Source organism: Osmia lignaria, chromosome 10 (genome assembly GCF_051020975.1).
Source record: "Osmia lignaria lignaria isolate PbOS001 chromosome 10, iyOsmLign1, whole genome shotgun sequence".
Taxonomy (NCBI): Eukaryota; Metazoa; Arthropoda; class Insecta; order Hymenoptera; family Megachilidae; genus Osmia; species Osmia lignaria.
The window spans coordinates 4,265,480-4,288,035 of NC_135041.1; the positions used below are offsets into that span (position 1 = coordinate 4,265,480).

The following is a 22,556-nucleotide window of genomic DNA, read 5'->3' on the forward strand; positions in this document are numbered from 1 at the left end:
TTCGCCCAGAGAAAAGCCGCTTATGTAAATTCAACGACTCAGCCCAGAGTCTCGTGCAGTGACGCAAAACAGCCCTACTCCATCTCCGAATATCTCTATCTACTCCTCTCCTCACCCTTTCAGCTTTTGCATTCACCCCTTTCTTCATCCTCTTTTTCGATCCCCTCTTCTCTCACGTTGTCTTTCTGTATCTTTCTTCGCGTTAATATTTCCAGCTCCCTTTTCGACAGAAAAATACCTATCTTTTGTTTGATGGAGAAGGTCATTAAACACAAAGAACGAAAGCATTTTAAGAAAATCGAGATTTTTACCATTGAGGTAACCAGATACAGTAAAACCTGGATAAATGCAACGAAAGAATGCTTGGATAAGTGCAACATCGCTATCCCCTCCACTTGGGGGGATCCCCCTAGACGAACCGAACCGCTCGACGAGAAAACCGTGTAATATGATCCGACCGTAATATCGGTGTGACTAATACTAATTGAACGATAAAACTTTTTTATTTTTAACTTTTTCTTAATGAAACTTTTACTAACGCATTTGTGAGATTTTTCTGATTGTGAGATTTCTATGAAACAATAGTAATAGAATAAACAACATAGAATTGACACCACGACTGAATATAAATGATGTCGGCTCAATACAAAAGATGTGTACGGACACAGAATCAGCATGTCGGTTGAATACAAAACATGTGTACGGACACAGAATCGGCATGTCGGCTGAATACAAAACATATGTACGGACGCAGAATCGACACCTCGCTTGGATAAATGCAACATTAAATGCCCAGAATCGACACCTCGCTTGGATAAATGCAACATTAAATGTCCAGATTCGATACCTCGCTTGGATAAATGCAACCACTGGGTCCCAATCTCGGTTGCATTTATCCAGGTTTTACTGTATAGTGAAAGGTGGGCCTAGCCTTTCTACGTAAAATCTCACGTCAGTACAAATATTTCGATCGAAATGCAATATGTAATGCAATTAAATACAAAACTTGCAGTAAAGTTTTTGAAATTATGAATAAAAAGAATTAAATTAAATTCTTAAATATAATGTTATTGATGATTCTGTTAGGTATAAAAAAGAATCTAAAATTGTAAAAAACATAGATTCTACGAAACATACTGTATCCGTCGGACCGATATAACATACACTATTGTATATTTCAGTACATATTTATGTTGGTCTTGACATCAAATAGTAACACGGTATACTTAAAGTACAGTGGGTGATCAAATTATTAGAGCCACGGTATGAAAAATGGGTTTTTCGTGTTTGTGTAGAAATAGAGTCACAATTTTAAGGTTTTCACATTCTGTAACTTTTAATTAATAATCCTCCACTATTAATATACAAAAAAATACTTATAAAAATAAACAAATGTATTTAAAAGATTATATTACACATGTATGTCAGTATTTGCAATTACTGTCTCAATTCTTTTCGGCATACTTTCGATGGATTTTAAGAAATTCATTTTGATTGCTTTATTTCTGGCCCATTCTTCTATCAAACGTTCAATCAATTGACATTTATTACTAATAATAAATATTTCCACAAATTTTCGATGGGGTTGAGGTCCAGAGAATTTTCAGGCCAGTCAAGAATTTTACAAGCATCAATACATCATAAAAAAATAATAAAAACTCTGTTTAACTCGGTTTTCATTTAAGAATCAATAATTTTTATGTAAAATTATCAATTTATGTGAGTGGCTCCAATAATTTGATCACCCACTGTAAGATCTCTTCTGTAATGAAATTGAATAAAATATGGTCTAATATTGTTGAAATTTTTTTGTTACAGAACGTAAATTGTTCGTTGGTATGCTGTCGAAGAAGTTCACTGAAAATGACGTTAGGAACATGTTTAGTGTCTATGGAACCATCGAAGAATGTTCGGTGCTCAGAGATAGCACCGGAAAAAGTAAAGCCTGTGCCTTCGTTACCTTCGCTAGTAAACAGTACGCCATCAACGCCATTAAAGCTCTTCATCATTCGCAAACGATGGAGGTAAGTTGTCTTGAAACACGATTTACTCGCTTGTCACTGGTACTTAATACTGAAACAACGAATTTCAGATTACTTACTTTAACCCTTGCCACTTACGCTGGGGTCTAAAAAATTCCAAAATAATTTTAGAATATGGTACCAGATCAACGTCTAGAGCTTTTTGGGCCCCACACGTACCTACAAATGAAATGATTTATTTATTTCATACAGTAATGATTATACCGTATGAAAATAATTAAAATCTATATATTAAAAAAATTCTATTCCGAGTTCATCCGGCAGTTCTATCCGCCCGATTTGCATTATTTTTTTTTTCAAATGAAAGGTATTCTTGCATAGATAACGCAACAAGCATTGGAATACATGTACCTTTCGCCCCTCTTAAGTTGTATATTCAAACGTGATTTTTCTGGAATTTCTTTCCACGCAAAGCTTCTTATCTCCGGTTCCAATTGAGGTACGGTGTTCGTTTTTCTCTAAGAACACTCAGTGAATCATAAATTTATAAGATTTTTTTAAGGTATACAGATTTATAAGGTGTATTTGTATAAAAAGTTTCAGTCCTATAATGACAAACAACTTTCTGTGAGCCTGTCATTGCAGCAGGCCGTAGATACGTGCCTATTTTACCTAGTGGTATACACAGCCCTTTATGATACTACTGGGATTAGAAAATAGGCGTAGTAGAACATTTTTCAAGCAGGTAGTGCTTGAAATTTGTACTGTCTTCCGCTAATAAAAAATCCCATGAAAATAGTGCAATCTGATTAGTCACAATCCACCTCAGTTTACACATGCTTTCGGCCGTGACGTATTATTGGTCGAAGCGGTCATATCTATTATATTAATTAGGCTCGTGTAAACATACAAGACCGGTCTCGCTATTCCTTTGCCGTTCTGCAAGACTTCTTATGAGCGGAGGACAGTAAGTACAAAACATTTTTTTTTTCTTTTCTATTTAGGCAGTATCAACCTTTAGTGAGGTTATTTTGCATAGTTTGCATATAGACTTTACATGGGCGGATATACAAATGAGAGTATACATAAGTCGTACAGCTATGCATTAAATGAGGTTCGTAGAGCCGTTGTGTTAGATCGATAGGTGGCAGCTTTTATAGAACGATTGTATGATGTTGCGTATGGCCGTTGTAGGGTTTTGAAGTAATACTTTGCACGACAGGGGAAGATAATAGTTCAGTTTATGTAGCTTGCTGATCAGATTTTTTGTCTGGTCGTCAAACAGATGGCATTACCATAATACATAGTCGATATTATGCCTTTCGTAGCCACATTGACATTTCGGGTCGTTTAATACACCTGTCCGAGCTAGGGAGTAGGCCAGATTGTGATGGTTTCTCGTTTCAATTTTTTTTCCGGTGAACCAATTGTTGTGGTATTATTTGTGGGAGACAGAATAAACCGTTGTACAATAGTATTATTGCAAGGACACTGCGTAGACGCGGCCCGACGCCATGCCCAACCATGACTCTGTCTTCTCTAGTCAGAGCACGCTGCTGTGCCGCTTCCTAGACCACGTTCACACAACACCAATGTTTGGCAAAATAATTCTTCCCTTTAGTTAGTCCTATTTTTGTGATGATATCACGAGTAGTGTTAGTTGATATCGCTTTAGCTTGTTCACTAATTGTAAGATTTGTAAAGGAAATTTTAGTGAGATCCGTCGGGGCGGTGTTTGCTGCAATTTTGGCTAGCTAGCTTGTCTACTTCTTCATTGCCGCGGATTCCTATATGGGCTGGGATCCAGTATAATTTGATCGAGTTATTGTTTTGAGCTTTAACACAGAATTCGAAGATTTTCCTTTTTATCTCCAGAATTGTTGGGTTTGTTTTGATATTTCCTGTTGCGTGTACTAGGATGAAAAGGGCACTGAGGGAGTCAATGAAAATAAAGAACTTTCGATTGGAGTGTTTTAAAGCTATTTCCACTACATCGCTTATAGCCACACATTCCGCCGTAAATACTGAGGAGTCTTTATTGATATTTCTAGTTGTTATGATGTCTAAGTCCCTGCACATACATGCACTTCCTACAGAAGGTGATTCTTTTGATTTACTTCCATCAATGTAGATGCCTGAGAATTTTCTTAAATGATCAGTTGGTTAATTAAAGTGTTGGAATTTCCTATGTGTAATAGGGTTTTGCCGAATTCTGTATTAATGTTTATGTTCCTTATGAGAGAGTAGTAGAGATTCTCTAGTCGTACGAGTCGGTAGAGAATATATGTTCTTGAAGTTACCTATGCAAAGTAAGGTATAGGATTGCTTCTAAAAGACTATTTCCATAGAAATTTTGCATTGACTTCACCGGAAAATGATAATCCCATGTGAATCAACAGAAGATTCAATGCTTGAAAGTACAAACCGTTTTTTAATGAAGGCATTATAGCGTGTATGAAGTTCCACACATACAACAAGTAAAGGTTTATGATATACATTAATATTTCTTTCGTAAATTATACTGTTCTTATACAAATATTGTCCACTGGATATCAGGTGACATCTTCTTCAAACAATGACATTTCAACAATGTTTTGAATCACCCTCGTACACTCTCGTCAGTTTCTAATTAAACAATCGAATATAAAAAGAAAGGTAACGGTGAAACGAGAGAAAGGAAAAGCAGGAAGCTCGTTAAGTGTACACGGCTCGTTTCTTTTCATAGCGGTTCAATGAGGTCGTTGGACATTGGCTCGATGCCACTGTCATCGAGAGAAACGTCCGTGCACCCGCGACCCCGGCTAACATAGCTGTCTCCGCTCGATGATATACCGATTTAACTCACTGTAACCGAAATCGAGCAAAGGAAAAGCTGACGAACGATCCGACACCTCGATGATTCGAAACTTGTACCGACACCTTTTCTTAAAATGTTCTCCGCCCTCTTTTACTTCTCCGACCGACTCTTTGGCTGTCTTTCATACTAGTCATCCTTTACGAATAGATTGTTTAATTTGATAATCTTAAGATAGATGTAAATTGTCAGTTGAGTGGATCATTGGTTAGAAGTTTGACACGTAGTGTTAGAAATATTCTAATGATTAGAGTTTGGATGTTTATGCAGATATGAAGAGTATCGAGCAAGGTAGACTTCTCTAGGGAAAATGGCGGTGAAGGGAAAGGAGAGTCCATCATTTAGTAACATTCAACAATTACTACATATTATGAATAAATCTCCTTACATCTAGAAAATAAAGTTCCAAAATTCCAAATTCAGATTCCGATCTTTCATTATTTAAATTTTAAATTTCAATTTGAAAATTGTTAATCAAACTTTCGAATTTATGTTTTTTAACTAGAAAATCCAAGTTTCAACGTTCAAATTTCAAGGTTTTAGTGTTACACTTTCAAAGATTCAAAATCCGATTTTGTAAATTTCAGAATACAGAATACAAAATTTCAAGAAATATTAATGATCAAAATGAAATAAAGGTTTCTCGAGTAAACGTTTACACAGAACTAATAGGGGCTTTTCTCCTTTAAACGTTATTTTCCCTAGGAAAATTTACCTGGCTCAATACTATACGTAGCCTTTCAAAATGTCCGTGATTATACATATAGTTTGTACCCTGCATATCGAACTTGATCTCTATCACTTCCTGCAATTTCACGGCGTATATCCTTCTTTGTCATCGAAAAGAAAATTGTCACGATAATTTTCACGAAACAAGAATCGTTTTACAAACGTAATAATTAGTAACGATCGTAGTAACATATAATTTCCTTGGAGCTATTATACACAAAGGAAAGCACGGAGCACGGTGCATGAAATCATGCCAGTTAAGTCGACCACGACGAGCAAGTTCGAGGAACCTGCATCAGGAAATATTCATGATATCAAAATGGAATTGCTGTCGTAGCCGCGTGCCTTGGCACGATTTGCTTTCACTGTTCGAAATAGTGCATCGCATAGGCGGCAAACGGGGAGAAACAATTCCCATGGAGTGTATGGAATTTGCTGTGAAGGGTGCACCTTAACGTTGTACGTTAAATTGCTCCGATACTTCCGTTAGAACTTTGAGCTTCCAAATGGAAGGAAACATTATGCATAATTCGTGTCTGACAGTCGTTCGACGAAATTAGAATTTAACTTCCATGGAATGGAAAAAGTTAACGAATTCTACTTTTATTTCTTTTATAAGTATTCTTCTTTTTTGTTAAAAGTCTAATAATCTTTTATTACATTCAAGAACTTAGTAATGAAACAATTTAGAAAGCTATGATTGGATAGCTGCAAACAAATTTATCGCTTATTTGGATCTGCTTAATGGTAGAAAGACTAAATTTTGTCGTTATCTAGAAGAATCGCGAATTATATTAAAATTAAGATTTAAAATATAATTTTCCCTTAAGTATTAAATTATACTCAATTGTGGTGGTTATCACCGATCGAATATGTTACTTTTGAAACCAATGGCCATAAAAGGTGTTAGGTAATGGCCAAGTTTCTATAATTTATCCCTCCATGTAACGCTTCAAAAATTAAATAGCGTTCTTTTAACAAAAGCTTTTCTCAGTATTGCAAGAGGTATTTCTAAGCTATCGAACTTGGCCATATTTTGTTTGATCTCACAACTTTTTACGGCCATAAGAACTTAGCTCCTGTTTACAGGATGTTTTTGTTGGGATTTCATCAATTTTTGTTAAGATTTCATCAATTATCAAGTATGATAATTATAATTATTTTTGCAACATAATGTGAAAATATGGGGTAAACTTTACCTAGATTATGTAGATTTTACTCTTGGAATTTTTTTTTTTTTTTTTTTTTTTTTTTTTTTTTTTTAACTATTTTTTCATCCCATTTTGGGCATAAAACTCGAAAATTGAATCTCTAATTTTCCCTTGAATTTTTTGTGTTATTTATGTTATGCTACTATGTTCCATCCTACGTACCTATTTCGTAATGTTTTTTTCAATACAACCCCTTTAAGGTGTAAAATTTCAAACTTTGATAATTATTCCTTTAATTGTTTGTTATGGTGGACCTATGTACCAAATTTCAAGCTTTTAGGTCAATGGGAAGTACCCAAAAGGTTTTGATGATAGGTCAGTCAGTCAGTCAGTGACAAATTTAGCGATTTTTGAGGTCCTATATCTCGGAACCTACTAATGTTGGAAGATTAATGTTTTGTCAATATTGAGACATGATAGCATTTAACAAGTGTACGAAATTACATCTCTCCATCTGCCTCCAGTGCCGAGCTATGAGCCCCTTAAAAACGGCTAAGTTGTTTCGTGTAAAAGGAGGTAGTGCGAGAACTTGGCTGGTGCACTACCGTGCACCTAGATAATTTTACATTTTTTATTAAATATAAACAAATTATTTATTTTATTTAAAAACTCCTTTACGAATTATTTACTACAATATACGAGTAAAATATATATTGTATCTTCACTGTTAAATATGTGTATTTGCATTGATTTTCCTGCCAATTGTTGTTGCCAGCATAAATTTTGCTCAATTTTGTGATTAACTGTACACACAAAACCATAGTTTCTGGCGAGGCCAATTTTAAAAATATTTTTTTGCAAAATGATAGAATATAGATACATGATTTGTTACTAAAAAGTCACAAAAAAATTTAACCATGATGTTTAAAAAGACAAAAGTACGTCAAAAAGTACATAAAATTGTCAAGAAGTTCTATGTTAAATTTTAACTACACTGGTCCGTCAATTATTAAAAAATATTAATTACTATTTTTCAGAGACAATCATTATTGATTTAATCTTGGAATGCCTGTTGCAGGCTGTTGTAACTTCATTAATTTTCTGAATCTTCGAATTAAAGGGTCTAGCCGTATAAGCATAGTGAATCGGCCCCAGTAACAATTTCGGTTGATATTTATATCACATAATGCTTTTTGCCTAAACAACAATTGTGTGCAATTTCAACCCCCTGCCCCCTCTGATAAGGGAGATATGAGGGTAAAACCCAAAACCTTTACCATTTTTTTTCTCAGAAACTATTTAAGATATTTGATCACATTAAAGTGCAAATAGTAGGTATTCATTAGCTGTATATCATATTTTTTTTTCAAAATTTTTATTCGATGATTAAGGGTTGAAAATTAATAAATAAATCTTTGAAAATGATTTTTATAAACAATCCCTTGGATGACACCCACCGAAAAAATTCAGAATAATCCTTTACTATTTAACTATTATCTGTAAAAATTTCAAAAGTGTCGGATTGGTACATCATAGTTAAAAAAAAATAAAACCAATGCAACGCCCTTTCATAAGGCAAAGCCGGCCTGAACGTTAGAGGCGCTCAACCTAACCGACCTACAGGGGAATACGTAGCGCCGACCCGCCACGTTTCTCGTACCAGAAACAGCTCTCAGAAAAGTATGAGCTCTTCTTTCCCTAAACTGTGTGTTAATTAACAGTCATTTATTTAAATAATATATTAACAATTTAAATTTTTTAATTAAGTTTTCTGGTCCTAACTTTTAACGTCCGTGTTTTCACAGTCTTTCTCGTTTTAAGTATGTGGGAGCCCTAAATCACAGATTTATACCATGTCTTGAACAATGGCACTGTGTTAGATGCCATTAGTTGTCCTTTTAATAGTCAAAGAAGGTATCACAGTTATAAATGCAATATCATTCTATTCAACGCTGTAAAGAACATAGACTTCTATAACTATTTCCGTCTTTACCTTTTCACGTACGTATTACTTTTAATTAAATTGTAGCTGGTACCTGTGAATAGTTGTAACTAAGATTTTCCTCGTTTTAAGTATATGGTCGCCCTGAAAAGGGTTAATTATATTATAGCGTACCAGTACTACCTGGAAATGGCTGCAATTAAGGTGACCTTCGTTTTAAGTATATGGGTGTCCAGAAAAGAGTTAAGCGCGTTTTATGGTACAAATGGTGTATTTTCCAATGCGGTTTATATGCCCTGATACTTTTTTACGCAATCACGGAGCCTAAATTGGCGTGTACATAGACGCATCATAAAGGGTAAAGCGTACGATCCTGAGTCCATGATTTTAGTGTCCACTGTCTTGTTCCCTCTTGTTGCCGAATATAGAGGAGTCGTTAATTGGATAGAATTTCCAAACTTTAAAATCTCGCGGTAAAAACGTTATCTTGCGGAATTATTGGACGAACATGACGCGTTAAATGTACAATATTTACAACAAAACAATAACATTATAAAAATGAAAGTTCGGTCGCGACATATAAACGGTAAAACTTACAATTGTTACATAGAATACAATTCAAACGTAAATAGTTACGCGGGTATAAACCAATATGCATGCGAGACATACTTAAAACGAGAAACACCGTGAAAACACGGACGTTAAAAATTAGGACCAGAAAACTTAATTAAAAAATTTAAATTGTTAATATATTATTTAAATAAATGACTGTTAATTAACACACAGTTTAGGGAAAGAAGAGCTCATACTTTTCTGAGAGCTGTTTCTGGTACGAGAAACGTGGCGGGTCGGCGCTACGTATTCCCCTGTAGGTCGGTTAGGTTGAGCGCCTCTAACGTTCAGGCCGGCTTTGCCTTATGAAAGGGCGTTGCATTGGTTTTATTTTTTTTTAACTATGATGTACCAATCCGACACTCTTGAAATTTTTACAGATAATAGTTAAATAGTAAAGGATTATTCTTAATTTTTTCGGTGGGTGTCATCCAAGGGATTGTTTATAAAAATCATTTTCAAAGATTTATTTATTAATTTTCAACCCTTAATCATCGAATAAAAATTTTGAAAAAAAAATATGATATACAACTAATGAATACCTACTATTTGCACTTTAACGTGATCAAATATCTTAAATAGTTTCCGAGAAAAAAAATGGTAAAGGTTTTGAGTTTTACCCTCATATCTCCCTTATCAGAGGGGGTAGGGGGTTGAAATTGCACACAATTGTTGTTTAGGCAAAAAGCAATATGTGATATCAATATCAACCGAAATTGTTACTGGGGCCGATTCACTATGCTTATACGGCTAGACCCTTTCAGAAAATGTAGTAGTACTGATAAATTGGTACTAATAAATTAAATCTATTAGTACTAATGAATTAAAATATTGTTTTACCACCTTAGATATATGTAAAACTTCATAATAATTCTATTCGCTGCAAAGAGTCGGTAAATGATTATTTAATTTAATATTGTAGGTGTAGAGTAATGTTAATTTAGAATCAAAGCTGAAACTAATAAATGTTTCATGACTTTTGAAAGAGAGGCAATGTCACATCATGTGGTAATGGGTTAAATCTTGTTTATAAAGCACAGACATTTAACATATATTTTTCTATCTTGTTTCCAGGGATGCTCATCACCGTTGGTAGTGAAATTTGCAGACACGCAAAAGGAAAAGGACCAGAAGAGGATGCAACAGCTTCAGACGAATCTTTGGAATATAGCAGGAGTCAACATGGCGCCGCATTACCTGACCGTCTGTACCTTTTAATATTTCACAACCGACCTTTTTGCTCCGATATCAAAGAGCCCATTTGCATCGTGAATGAAATACTTTCTCATCAATTTATTTACCTAGAATCTTGAAAATTGCACGTACATTCTGCTCGCCTACATCTGCAAAAGTATTCACGCGTATACCTGAGGAAAAAAATTAGATCCGAGGCTGAGAGATACCTTAAGTATCAGTCATCCTTTGGCGCGATAAAATTTCTTTCTCGATGCAAATTTTAATCTTCTGATGTTACTTTCTTCATCACAAGGATGAATCGTATGAAATTCAGTTGAAAATTGGATGGACAGCTATATTAATTATTAGTTTCTTGTCACTCAGTTATCTTTTTCTTAAGTATTTAGAGAGTAATTTAAAATTTCATTTTGCTACTTTATAGTATTACTGAATCTTCATGAGATTATAGCTTAAGAATAATGAAATTTATGAACTCTTCATAAAATTGAAATTTTTGTTTAAGTTGCAATTTTATTATGGTATAAACTGTGGAACAAGGTATAGAAAATAACGGTAGTTATGCAGATGATTTACGACCTCATCGATTTTGATGACCTTGAAATGTGTTGTCAAGGTCACTATTTTGAACAACTTTTTCCTATGTTACCGCCGCTCGGCCTTCGTTTTCCAGATATTCGCAAAAATAATTTTATTGCCGTCATTCACTGACTGTCGGTTCAAAGCCACAATTTCAGACTTTTTTTTTCCTGCAACAAAAAACAAGATTATGGAACTTCGTTCCATGAGCCCTGCGAAACAAAAAATAAAACATCCCCCACGACTTGATTTAAAATCGTTTTGCTGACTGGGGTGCTATGCCCCCCAGACCTCCCCTAACAACTACACTAACTAATACCGATACCCATGTTTAATATAATATAATTTAATATAATCGTTTCGCGTGGAAATTGTATGCGCGTAGGTAATTATTTTTAAATAATTATCTTCGTACTTTAAGGCGGGACACTCCCGCCCCAAGAAATGTAGCCCAACCATATTTTATACATCAACCAAAATATTTGGTGGTTTAAACAATAATGTTACCAACTGCATTTCTTGATATTATAGCAGATGTAAGTATTTCCAATTACATAATTATCAATAAAGCAGTGTATTACTAAATACATAGTGTAATTTATTTTTACGTATATAGGGAAAAGTTGTTCAGAATAGTGACCTTGACAACATATTTCAAGGTCATCGAAATCGGTGAGGTCGTTAATCATTTACCAAAATAACTCATTTCAAGTAGAATATTATTAAAAAACATAGTTATTATTATAAAAAAGTAATTAATATAATTAATAGTGAACTTACTAAAATATTAGAATTTTACTATTTTAAAAGAATATTTGATAGTACTTAATAATACAGGTATTAAAAAGCAATTAATAGTAAAAAAAAAATAGTCAATAGTATTAATTAGTGAAGTAACTATAGTTAATAACATAAAATATTTACTAATACATATAAAGAAATAATTAACAGTAGCTCATAATACATTTATTAAAAACTAATTAATAACAAATAACAATATATTGACGATGAATAAAAATAGTTAGTTCTATGAAATAGTTGCTGAAAATAATTAAAAAAATAAGTATGAAAAATTATTAATATCCAAAATATAGATACTAAATGACTAGTAATTAAAACACAGTTAATCCTCTTTTTCTTGTTTTCTCTTTTTCTAAAAAAATTCCAAAAAACGTTTGTTTTAAAATATTTAACTTAACTTTATTTTCACATACTACATTTTGCCATATTAAATAAATAACAAATGGTAATCAGTGTTCTAAATAATGTGTGACTTCTACGTAGAAACGTCGAGCATCTGTGATGGACGTGACACGAATGAAAATTTCAGAGCAAATCACCCCGTGTCCATCACGTATTCGAACCCGTTAATATTTTATTAACTTCCAATATTCCACCACAGCGTTAGCAATTCATGGCGCACGTCTATTCCAAAGATAATTCCAAAGATCAGTTAAGTTTATGTTACTATATATTAATCCAGGTTGTCATTGTTTATATAGTCTTTAAATATGATGCCCGACTTCATAAAAACTTACAGATAAATATCCTCAGGAATAGATATACTTATTTATTTACTCGACTGCAGAAATCATCTTGATTTCTTTGCAAAGTGTTTATAAATTTCTGTCGTTTGAAATAACAGCAGATGATATCGGAAAAGGTGTAGAAATTTTGTTTAATCAGTAATAAATACAAATTAAAGGTTTAAGGAAATAATTCAGTATTAATAAACATATAAGTATAATTCTATATGCTTGATTTTGTATTTCTCTGGAATTTCACTTTTGAAAATCTTGTTCCACAGTTTCACCTAATTTTCTTATAGAAGAAATACTCCATTTTTCTATAAATATTCAGATGTATTTAATATTTGTCAATACAAACAAAAAGTATTATTAGTTCTACCCAAAAGTCCTGTCCGATAATGTCATTTTAAGTTTCCAAGGATAAGTCATTCTACAGAAATGAAAACCATAAATTACAATCACAATAAGGAGAGGTTATTACTGACGATGGAAATTATATTGTTCAATAAATATTAATAAATGTGTTGAAAATGTATTATTTTCTTTTAATTCAAAAACGGACAGAACTTTCCGGTATTATACCTAATGTGTATGCTCCTCAAAATTGGACACAATTTTTTGACACCCTGTATGTATGAAGCTACTTGTTGCGCCATCTACCCTTAGGACCATGAATATACTAAGAGTAATCCTCAAAGCCATCACTCGGAACAATGTGATACTCTATCCCCCAAACGACCCTGAGTTTGATCCAGTGCCACCGCGTGTAGGTTTCTCAAGTTATTCTCCGCACAAGAGCGACATTTTAATAGATAATTTTTTATTTTATGACACCATTCAAAAAAGCCAAAAATGATGCAAAGGTGTATAATTATTTTGTTATTTATATAAAGAAATTATTTTTTAAAATTGGTTTTCATTTCAAACGATAGTGGCTGAACCTCACTGATCTGTCTCTAGATTATCACTATTCCCGAGATAATTACAATTCTGGATTGTGGTTCTCTTAATTATAATCAGGATAATTATTTAATATACCACAAGATTTGAATTTTGGACGATAAGCTTTGAAACAATTTTAATAACCAAGGTTTATCCTATTTTGCATGTTGGTATTGTATACCAGCGTTGGGTTAAAAGGGTTAAGAGTCATAATCCCACGTCTCACTGTCAAGCACATTTATTAAGGTTTCCAGAAATCATAATTTTATCTATCTTTGGGTTAAAGCATTATGTTACTCTAGTAGTTCAGGACACCATTGTTTGTCACGAAATAAGCATCGGGATTGTGATAACAGAAATGATAACATAACAGGAAGTTGCCTAGCTTACCGACGTCACATGTTTATGAAGGTAAACTTTTAGATAGCATTTTGGCTTGATATGCTCGGCACGGATACCATCATAAAATTTCAAATTAGTCAAACCGGACGATCGCTTGAAATCTTAGGATGACAAGCTCAACACATAGAATTACAGTAAAAGTATTGATAGGTCATAAAACCGTCCAGACGTCTAATCTAATATACTTCGAACGTATTGAAATTAAACTCTAAAATAAAACAAAACGCAATATCACAAGATTGGGTGAACTTGTACAAAAGCTACTCCCCCTCGGATTTCGATGATTTTTAAATATGTTGTAAAATTAATCATTTTAAGCAACTTTTTTCCTCTAAGCTATTTGTCGGACTCGATTAGTTTACGAGATATTCGCGAAAAACTATGAGTACTACTACATTGAATTCCGCCTGTACGTATACGCCCGTGTCTATGTGTGCGTCGACAAGCGACCTTCGCTTATCTAGTGTTTCTGTCAACAGCACCACATGGCCCGGCTACCGTCCATACAACGTGTCAGCTTAAAATCAAAGTTAACTACTAATTAAATAATTTTAACATTAGACCTGCGTGGCCAGCCGCCTAAAGGCGGTCGGAATATTAATGTGGCCTAACTTAACCTAATCTAGACATATAAGTAACGAAGAAAATTATATTCCGTCAACATCGGTATTCATCATTGTGCACCACAAGATTGTCTGCCATTCGTAGTAATGTTGGCGGTATTTCATTTTTTCTGTTACTTATATGTCTAGGTCAGTTTAGGTTAGGTTATACTAATATTCCGGCCGGCCACGCAAGTCAAATGTTATGATTTGATTTTTCAGTTCATCCGTTGTATGAATAGTTGCCGGACCACATGGTGCTGCTTACAGAGGTGATAGGCAAGCGAGCCAATGCACACACGGCCATGTACGCATACATATAGGCAGAATTCGCAGTAGTAGTAACAATATTCTTTCGCGAATATCTCGCTATTATAATCGAGTCCGACATATAGCTTAGAGGAAAAAGTTGCTTAAAATGACTTTAACAACATATTTAAAAATCATCGAAATCGGAGGAGAGTAGCTTCTCTACAAGTTCACCTATGATTGATTTCGTTATGTCAGAACCGCTAGAATTTTGTCACTCGAATATCTTCAGAGTCTCAGAGGATACCTTCAAATAATGCACAACTTTGCTATATTTGAATTACGACGTATCAAATTATTTCGAGAGATTGTCTTGATTCTGATGCTCATTACTGTACATACCAGTGGTTCTCAACCATTTCATAAATGCATACCGGTAAAATTACAATCCAAGATTTCAATAGTGACCAGCATTACACATTCGACTAGCCTCTGGTACAGTTATTTCAGATTGAGGTAACTGCACGCACTATCATTGAAAATGAAGCTTTAGGTGATAAAATTGTTGTATACTGTATATTGCACAAATTAGCCACGTATGTATGTATGTACACTGAGTTGCATTGAACTTATCGCAGTGAAGTTGGCTACAAATTCACTAACACATTCACGCCGCGTCGGTGAGACGATGGGCGAGATAGACTCACCGACGCGGCGTGAATGTGTTAGTGAATTTGTAGCCAACTTCACTGCGACAAGTTCAATGCAACTCAGTGTACACTCCGATACAACATAGGCTTCTCTTCTTTAACACGTTGAACGCCACAGTGAAAATGGACATTTGTTACATGACGTATTAAAGCTCTAATTATTAAGAATAGGAATAATTAATTTTCAAATTTCAAATGTCAAGCTTTTAATTTGATACTTTACATTATTAGTATAATAACAATACTATTGAAAATAATATTTTTCTATTGTTTTCTTTTAATTATTGGAGTGCGTGTAATTTGCGATGCCGGTCACCGGTGACCCCCACGGCACTCAACGTGTTAAGGAAAAGTATACAGAAAGGATCTGATACACTGTCTCTATAATAGAAGAATAGAAGGGTCTATACCACTCTACTTGTTACTTTTCCCTACAGTGCCACTTTTCCTAGGAAAGCCTATTATATTTGGTACTGTACTATCCAGGTGCCTCTCGCATTCCACCGGTTGAGAACCATCGCTATATACGATTGGTTGTATCTTCTCATCAGTGCAAATAGCCCGAAGGTAAACAAGCAAAGGAAAACATGTGATTACATTTGGACGTTCGTTTGTTTGCAGAACGATACACCTACCCTGGCGCCCGCGTCGTTACAGCTACTGCAACAACTTCAGGCGACGACGAGTGCAGCAACTCCGGTTGCAGCTAGTGCAGGCGCTAACGCTCTGTCGAGTGTGCAGCATCAGTTGTTGCTACAACAGCACCTCGGTTTAGGCGCCGCAACCCCTGCGCACGCCGCCGCTCCTGCTCTGCCCAGTCCTCCTGAAATCAACCCTGCGAATCTTCAGGGCTTGGCGACGCTCGCGTCGTTGAGCAACACCGCCGGTGAGTATGGTTGGTGTCTTTCTTTTTTTTTCTTTCTTTTATGTTCTCTTCGTTTGTTGAATTTGTGTTGTGCCTCTAACTGATTCATTAATTAGTAATCCTTTTATTCCTAAATATCATTTTATAAATAATTTTCTTTTACATATATAATATGTATAATGTTTAACTTGTTTAACAAAATAATTAAAAATATCTGTCAAATCACGTTAATATTTCAGTAAGACGTATTTGTTTTTCACAAAGTGAAAATTACAAAGTATGCCATCGTGTTTACCTGTCCTGTGTATTTTCTGCCAGTTGTCTTCGCGATAATAAAATTAACGGGTTCAGGAAACACGCCAATGCAATGATGGATCATACGTAAGAGATGCTTGCCATTAGCGTCTGCATCAAAACGTATGTTTATTGCTTATTGGCGCAAAACGTATGATTTTTTAATGACACAGCAGAACTTACATAACACTGGATTATTTGTAAAACTATATACCTAACCCTTTACCACAGTCATGATGCAACATAAGTTCAAATATGACAACGTCGGTTCTTATCTTTTAAATTTCTTCTAATTATAATTTGTACAGTCAAAGATAGCCAAATGCAAAGTGTACATAATATTTCAACTTATTTTATTTATTTTAACATTGCAACAATATAATGTTGATTCTGAATTAAGCAGCTGCCGAATAAGTTATGAGGTAAAGGGTTAAAAATCGAAACACTATTATAAAATGTATAAAATTTCATTGTGATTTTTATTTTTGTTTTACATAGATTAATTTATTGGAACATTCTGACAAAAAAGTTTTAAAATACAGTATTTTATAAATTAACAATTCGTGGGATATTTCGTACAAAATTTAAAAATTTCATGAGGTGGTAATTTTTCTTTCATTGTACACTCGCGATCAAGACAGGTTTCCCTAGAAAAAATGACGATATAGAAATTCTTAATTTTAACGATGTTATTATTAAAAGCAATTTAGAAACAAAATAAGATAATTTTGAGGAGAGGGAATAAATAAGTGCATAAATATTAATTCAACTTACCCACGTGAACATCAATTTTTGCAAATGGTGGAAAGACTTATATGTATACGTATATCGATTCCTATCGCTACATGGTCATTTTCTGGGGGAACGCGGGGGGGGGGGATTCGGGACATCTTTGGGGACCTGATTTGATCGCGAGTGTACTTTAAAGATTTTCGCTTATCTTATTTGGATAAATTTACCCAAACAGGCCCGAGCATGTTGATTTATAACTTCGCCTTATGATCGCCAAGTTGTACCTGTCACCTTAGAATTCAACTTAGGATTAGATAGGATTCACCTTAGGATTAGATAAACTAAAATTACTCTCACCTCAGTAACAATTACTTTCCCTGAAATATTTGTTATATCTTTACAAACAAAATGAAGTAATACACCCTTTATATCAGTGTAAAAAGTATAATTGTATGATTATTATATGCAGGTTGAAACATTTAAGTGGGGACATTTAAATATCTGCGTTATTTGTAATCTTATGGAAAACGTCTTCAAAACAGTTACATTATTTCCAGGGACATAAAATTATTTTTCTGTCGCGTCATTTTCTTCAGAAAGTTCAAAGTCTGTGGCATTTTTTAAAATGAAATCGTATAGGTATTCTTATTTAAATGGCCCACCCTGTGTAATGATTTCTTATACAAACAATAGCAGTTATGGATGACTTCATGGTGAATTCATAGTCCATTCGTCTCACGTTTGTAATTGGGTGTTTACAGCGAACACAGGAGTGTCACCCATGAGTATGCAGAACCTAGTCACCCTGGCTGCGATGACTGGCGGAAATGGTAACCTTCAAGTGTCGCCAAACAGTGAGTAGCGAAAACTTTCACGATAGCACGACATAGAGACGTGGTACAACACCGAGCATAGTACGCTCCCCTAGGAAAAATGGCGATGTATCAAAGAGGGAAGTCCTATCATTCGATTGTACATAAATGTTTACTTAGCAAAATTTTATTGTTTGTTGAGTATAAAAATGTGTCGTACAAATTAAACATAATGTGTGATGCTTCTGAAGTAACTAAACCTCCTTTATCTACGTCACTACTTTTCTCAGAAAAGTCAACCATGCTCGGAGTTGTACATGCGATCAAGTCTCCATTCACGTGCATTGTGCCCTCGTGTAGGGGAATGCCTGGAAATAGCATGCTTTCGCCGAGATTTGCTTGATATGTAACGTTAGTCCTGAAGTAACAGCATGCATGTTGAAGAAGAACGAACAGCTGGCTCGATTTCCTTCCGGTTAATCGTTCGAGTACCTATTAAATTGAAATTCATTAATCAAAAATGATGATTATAATATTGTTTTGAACCGATGTTTCAAGAAGGTACATTTATTTGGAATGGTCATTTTTGAACGATTTTTAGAACTAAAAAATAGACTAACGAACTTTATATTTTTTCACGATTCAAGAACATAGTTATGAATTTATATAAAACAAAAAAATTGAAAAAAATGTTCATCTATATGTGTAAGTGTGATTACTGTCTCAGCTTCAAATAAAACTAAAAACAATATATTTTGACGAAATAATAGTCAGTAGAAAAAAATCAGTTCTATAATGAAAATTTCAACTTTCTCAAACATAGAGAAATTAGGAAGACATCTTTTTTATATTTATGTAAAGCTTGCAATAAATTAGATGATTAATTATTAAACATTCGTGGCAGCCATTTAGAGCATGCCGTAAACAACATATAAGAACATAATTAGTATAATTAATTAGTATGGTATAATTTAATTAGTATGATGCATAATTGCACAAAGGTTTCACTGTAATTTTTCTTAAATTTCAAGTTTCGTGGTCTATTATTTTTAGTTTCAAAAATTATTTGAAAATGACCCCTCAAACTGATAATGGGAATAAACAGAAGAATCGAGAAATCCGACGACACTTTCATATTTGAATAAGAGTAATGGAAAGATAAAAACATTCATTTAATTATATTTTAATTGTACAAAAAACCTCGAACTTCAATCAGTTCATCAAAAATTTAATAAATTTAGTAAATTGATATTTAAAAAGTTAATTAATTATTTTATGTATACATCAATTCAGTATCTAATATTATTCTTTTGATTAGTACTTCATAATTCTATTTTTGCAACTATTGTATTAAAACATTCTTCTTCCACAAAATTTGTTAATTCAGTTACAATTTCACTTCCAGTAAGTAATATAGTTCATTAGTATTAATAAATGAAATTATATAATTATAGTTTTTAAGCAGTCTTAAATGTTAAATAACGAAAAAAGAAGAAAGAAAGGACTCGAACAATTAATTGATGACGTGTTTGTATTATATTTTACACTTGTTGCAATACGTTAAATAATCCTGATAATTAATCGGAATTGGTAACCCGTTCCAGTGAAAATTGTTTTGTTCTATGTGCATATACGTGTGTGAGTCGTACAAACGTTACAGAAAAAGTTTGCCTTGTTTCGCATTAATTTTAGGTTGACTTCTGTTTTATTATAATTATGGCATCTTTGGCGAATCCTGTGAATTTCTAAATATCACGAATTATAAATATTATATGTTATATAATATATTGTTATTAAGTATATAACAATATTATTAAAAACCAGTGGTGGTCATCGTCAAATTTTGAATTTCACGATCAAAAAAAGATTTGTATCCCTTGCGGTAGGATCATCTCAGCCAGAAACGGTACTAGGATGTTTTTGTACTAAATTATCTAACGCAGTACAATGATTTTCAGCGTAAATATTTTTGTTTTTAATTGTTATTCATGTCATTCTATTTTAATCCTTTCCAGCCCACTGCTGCCATATGGTAACACTTCTTCGAACCTTTGAACAGCGGAGCCTGGGTCAATCGTAACCCAAGCTTACAAAATAAACAACAATATTAACCTAAAGTTAAATGTATAATATTTAAACAAAAGAGTTTCATATATGGGAGGAATAATTTATAAAGGAACAAGGTGAAATTTCGCAGATAAAAATAATATATAATACAAAATTACATTAAAATTGTGACTTTCTGCATGGTTCGCTGTCCGGGGGTTAAATGTATCAAAAAGTCAAGAGTTCACAAAATTTGGTTTGTAAATATGATAACAATTTTGCTAGCGCAATATAAGCATAAAGTTTCTTCACACTGCATTGTAGGAAAAATTAAGAATAAAAAATTTCTTTTATCAATTAAAAACAAATTGGGCTGCACAAGGTTAAATTATAAATGACTAACATAGTCTCTGCTGGTAGAAGGGTTAAAGTCAGTATTTCAAGTTACTTACGAGTTAACCCATCCCAACAGTAACTAATACTTCTATTAAAATCAAACAAAATGGAAGTTCTCATTAAATAAATGAAATTAAGATTCTCATAAATTTAAATATCATCAGTGCTATAATATAATAACATATTAATTAATGGACATAATCCCAAGATTGTTATTAAACAATATAGTTATTGTTATTAGGTAACCTTTCCTGCTACTAGTATAATTTTATTTTTAGTAGATTACTAATAATCCATAATATTTATTATAGGTATAATGAAAATGGGGCTCTAAAGAAACATTCGTTAAATGAATAAGATTTTTTCAAATTAATTATTGAAACAAGGTGAAAAACTTTATGAATTTTAAAAATTTGATCGGTTTTGTTATACCTACATACATATTAATATTATCCTCATCAGCCAGCAGTTTTCCTGTTACTTTCTAAAAGCGACTACTTTTCCTATCAGGAAACTATGGAAATTGCTCGTTTAATATTTATGAAAGTTATTTATGAAACTAGTTCGGAGGATGAATGTTTTCATCGTAATCTTGTTTCATTTTGCCAAGCAACATATAGTGAGTTTCATAAGTATTCGAATTCCCTGAATTAGTGACTAATCATACATGATAATAGTTGTGTAAGGTGTTGGATTATAAAAAATAAAATATAGTATTTATAATTTTTTTAAGGTATTCTAAATTGCATTTGGCCTAACCATTGTTTATCATTTTTGTTGGAGCGACGATCCTAGACGTACTACTTACTGTTCATCTGTTCATTTTGTTAAAAGCAAAACAAAACAAATACCACTTAAAAGACCAAACATAGATTGTACAGTGCCGAGTATGATAGACTTTCCTAAGGAAATTAGCGTTCTAGCGAATTCTGAACTTTGAGTTATGAAATTTTGAAATTTTGAATTTTGAGTTCTGAGTTTTAAATTTTGAAGTTTTGAATTTTAAACACTGAACTTTGACATTTTCTACTTTGTAGTTTTGAATTTAGAATTTTTGATCGCCTTTTTTTTTATACCACTATTTTTTGGAAACCTACCATGTTAGGTACCGTACAAAAATTTTAAAACAAGAATTCCCTTAAGAGTACAGAAATTCTGCTTAGGTTTTAAAAACATTACAGGGTGTTTTGGAAATATGTACATAATTGAGTACATTTAAACATCTAGGTTTAAATGGATTTGAATTATTTTTCATTGCCTCTACGGTACTAAATTACACATTTATTATTTAATTGATTATTAAAATTCCAGTAACTGTACTAAATTTCATTTCAAATCAGGTCGATTAAATAATAAATATATATGTCCCCAAAATTTAATTTAATATTAAATCAATGTTTAAAAGAAATTAATGTTTCATGAATTTGTAAATATTATGCTTTTGACAATACTCAACATTGGCCACGAATTCTAACAAATAAAAAAGACACAAAGCAATAATATCCTGTTATTTGTATAATCTTTAAATACAGGCTAAAAATTAGAAAATACACTGAAAAAGGATTATATTATTATTTAAACAACATTATTTGCCGAAATTTCTAAACTAGAAGTTTAGTAGCGATACTAAACTTTTTAAAAACGGTTATTCTTTAAAATTCAAATTAAACTAAATAATTACTGAATTTAAAATAAATTCTCTAACATTGTATTCAATGTCAAATAGATATTTGAAAGAAATTAAAATTTCATATATTTTTATTATATTTTTAGCAATCCTTAGCATTGGAAATGAGTTATAACAAATAATATCCCATTTTATTTGTAAGCCTTAAAATTTGTATTGAAAGGCAAACACACTAAAATAATATCTTATTTCATAATTTAAAATACTTATAATCACTTATGTGACTATGGTGAAAAGTATAATTGCT

The 22,556-nt window shown here is 32.9% G+C and overlaps 1 protein-coding gene across 18 annotated transcripts in view; it reads left to right on the forward strand.

The window, feature by feature from the left end:
- LOC117611675 (CUGBP Elav-like family member 1-A) overlaps window positions 1-22,556 on the forward strand; it is a 770,692-nt gene that overhangs the window by 736,365 nt on the left and 11,771 nt on the right. For 16 of the 18 annotated variants that reach the window (XM_076690507.1, XM_076690520.1, XM_076690504.1 and 13 more), the window contains 4 exons: window positions 1,819-2,024; window positions 10,345-10,473; window positions 16,099-16,372; window positions 18,130-18,222. In XM_076690507.1, the coding sequence (XP_076546622.1) occupies window positions 1,819-2,024; window positions 10,345-10,473; window positions 16,099-16,372; window positions 18,130-18,222 (702 nt within the window). The remainder of the gene's footprint in view (window positions 1-1,818; window positions 2,025-10,344; window positions 10,474-16,098; window positions 16,373-18,129; window positions 18,223-22,556) is intronic. The other 2 variants (XM_076690508.1, XM_076690518.1) reach the window with 1 other exon arrangement.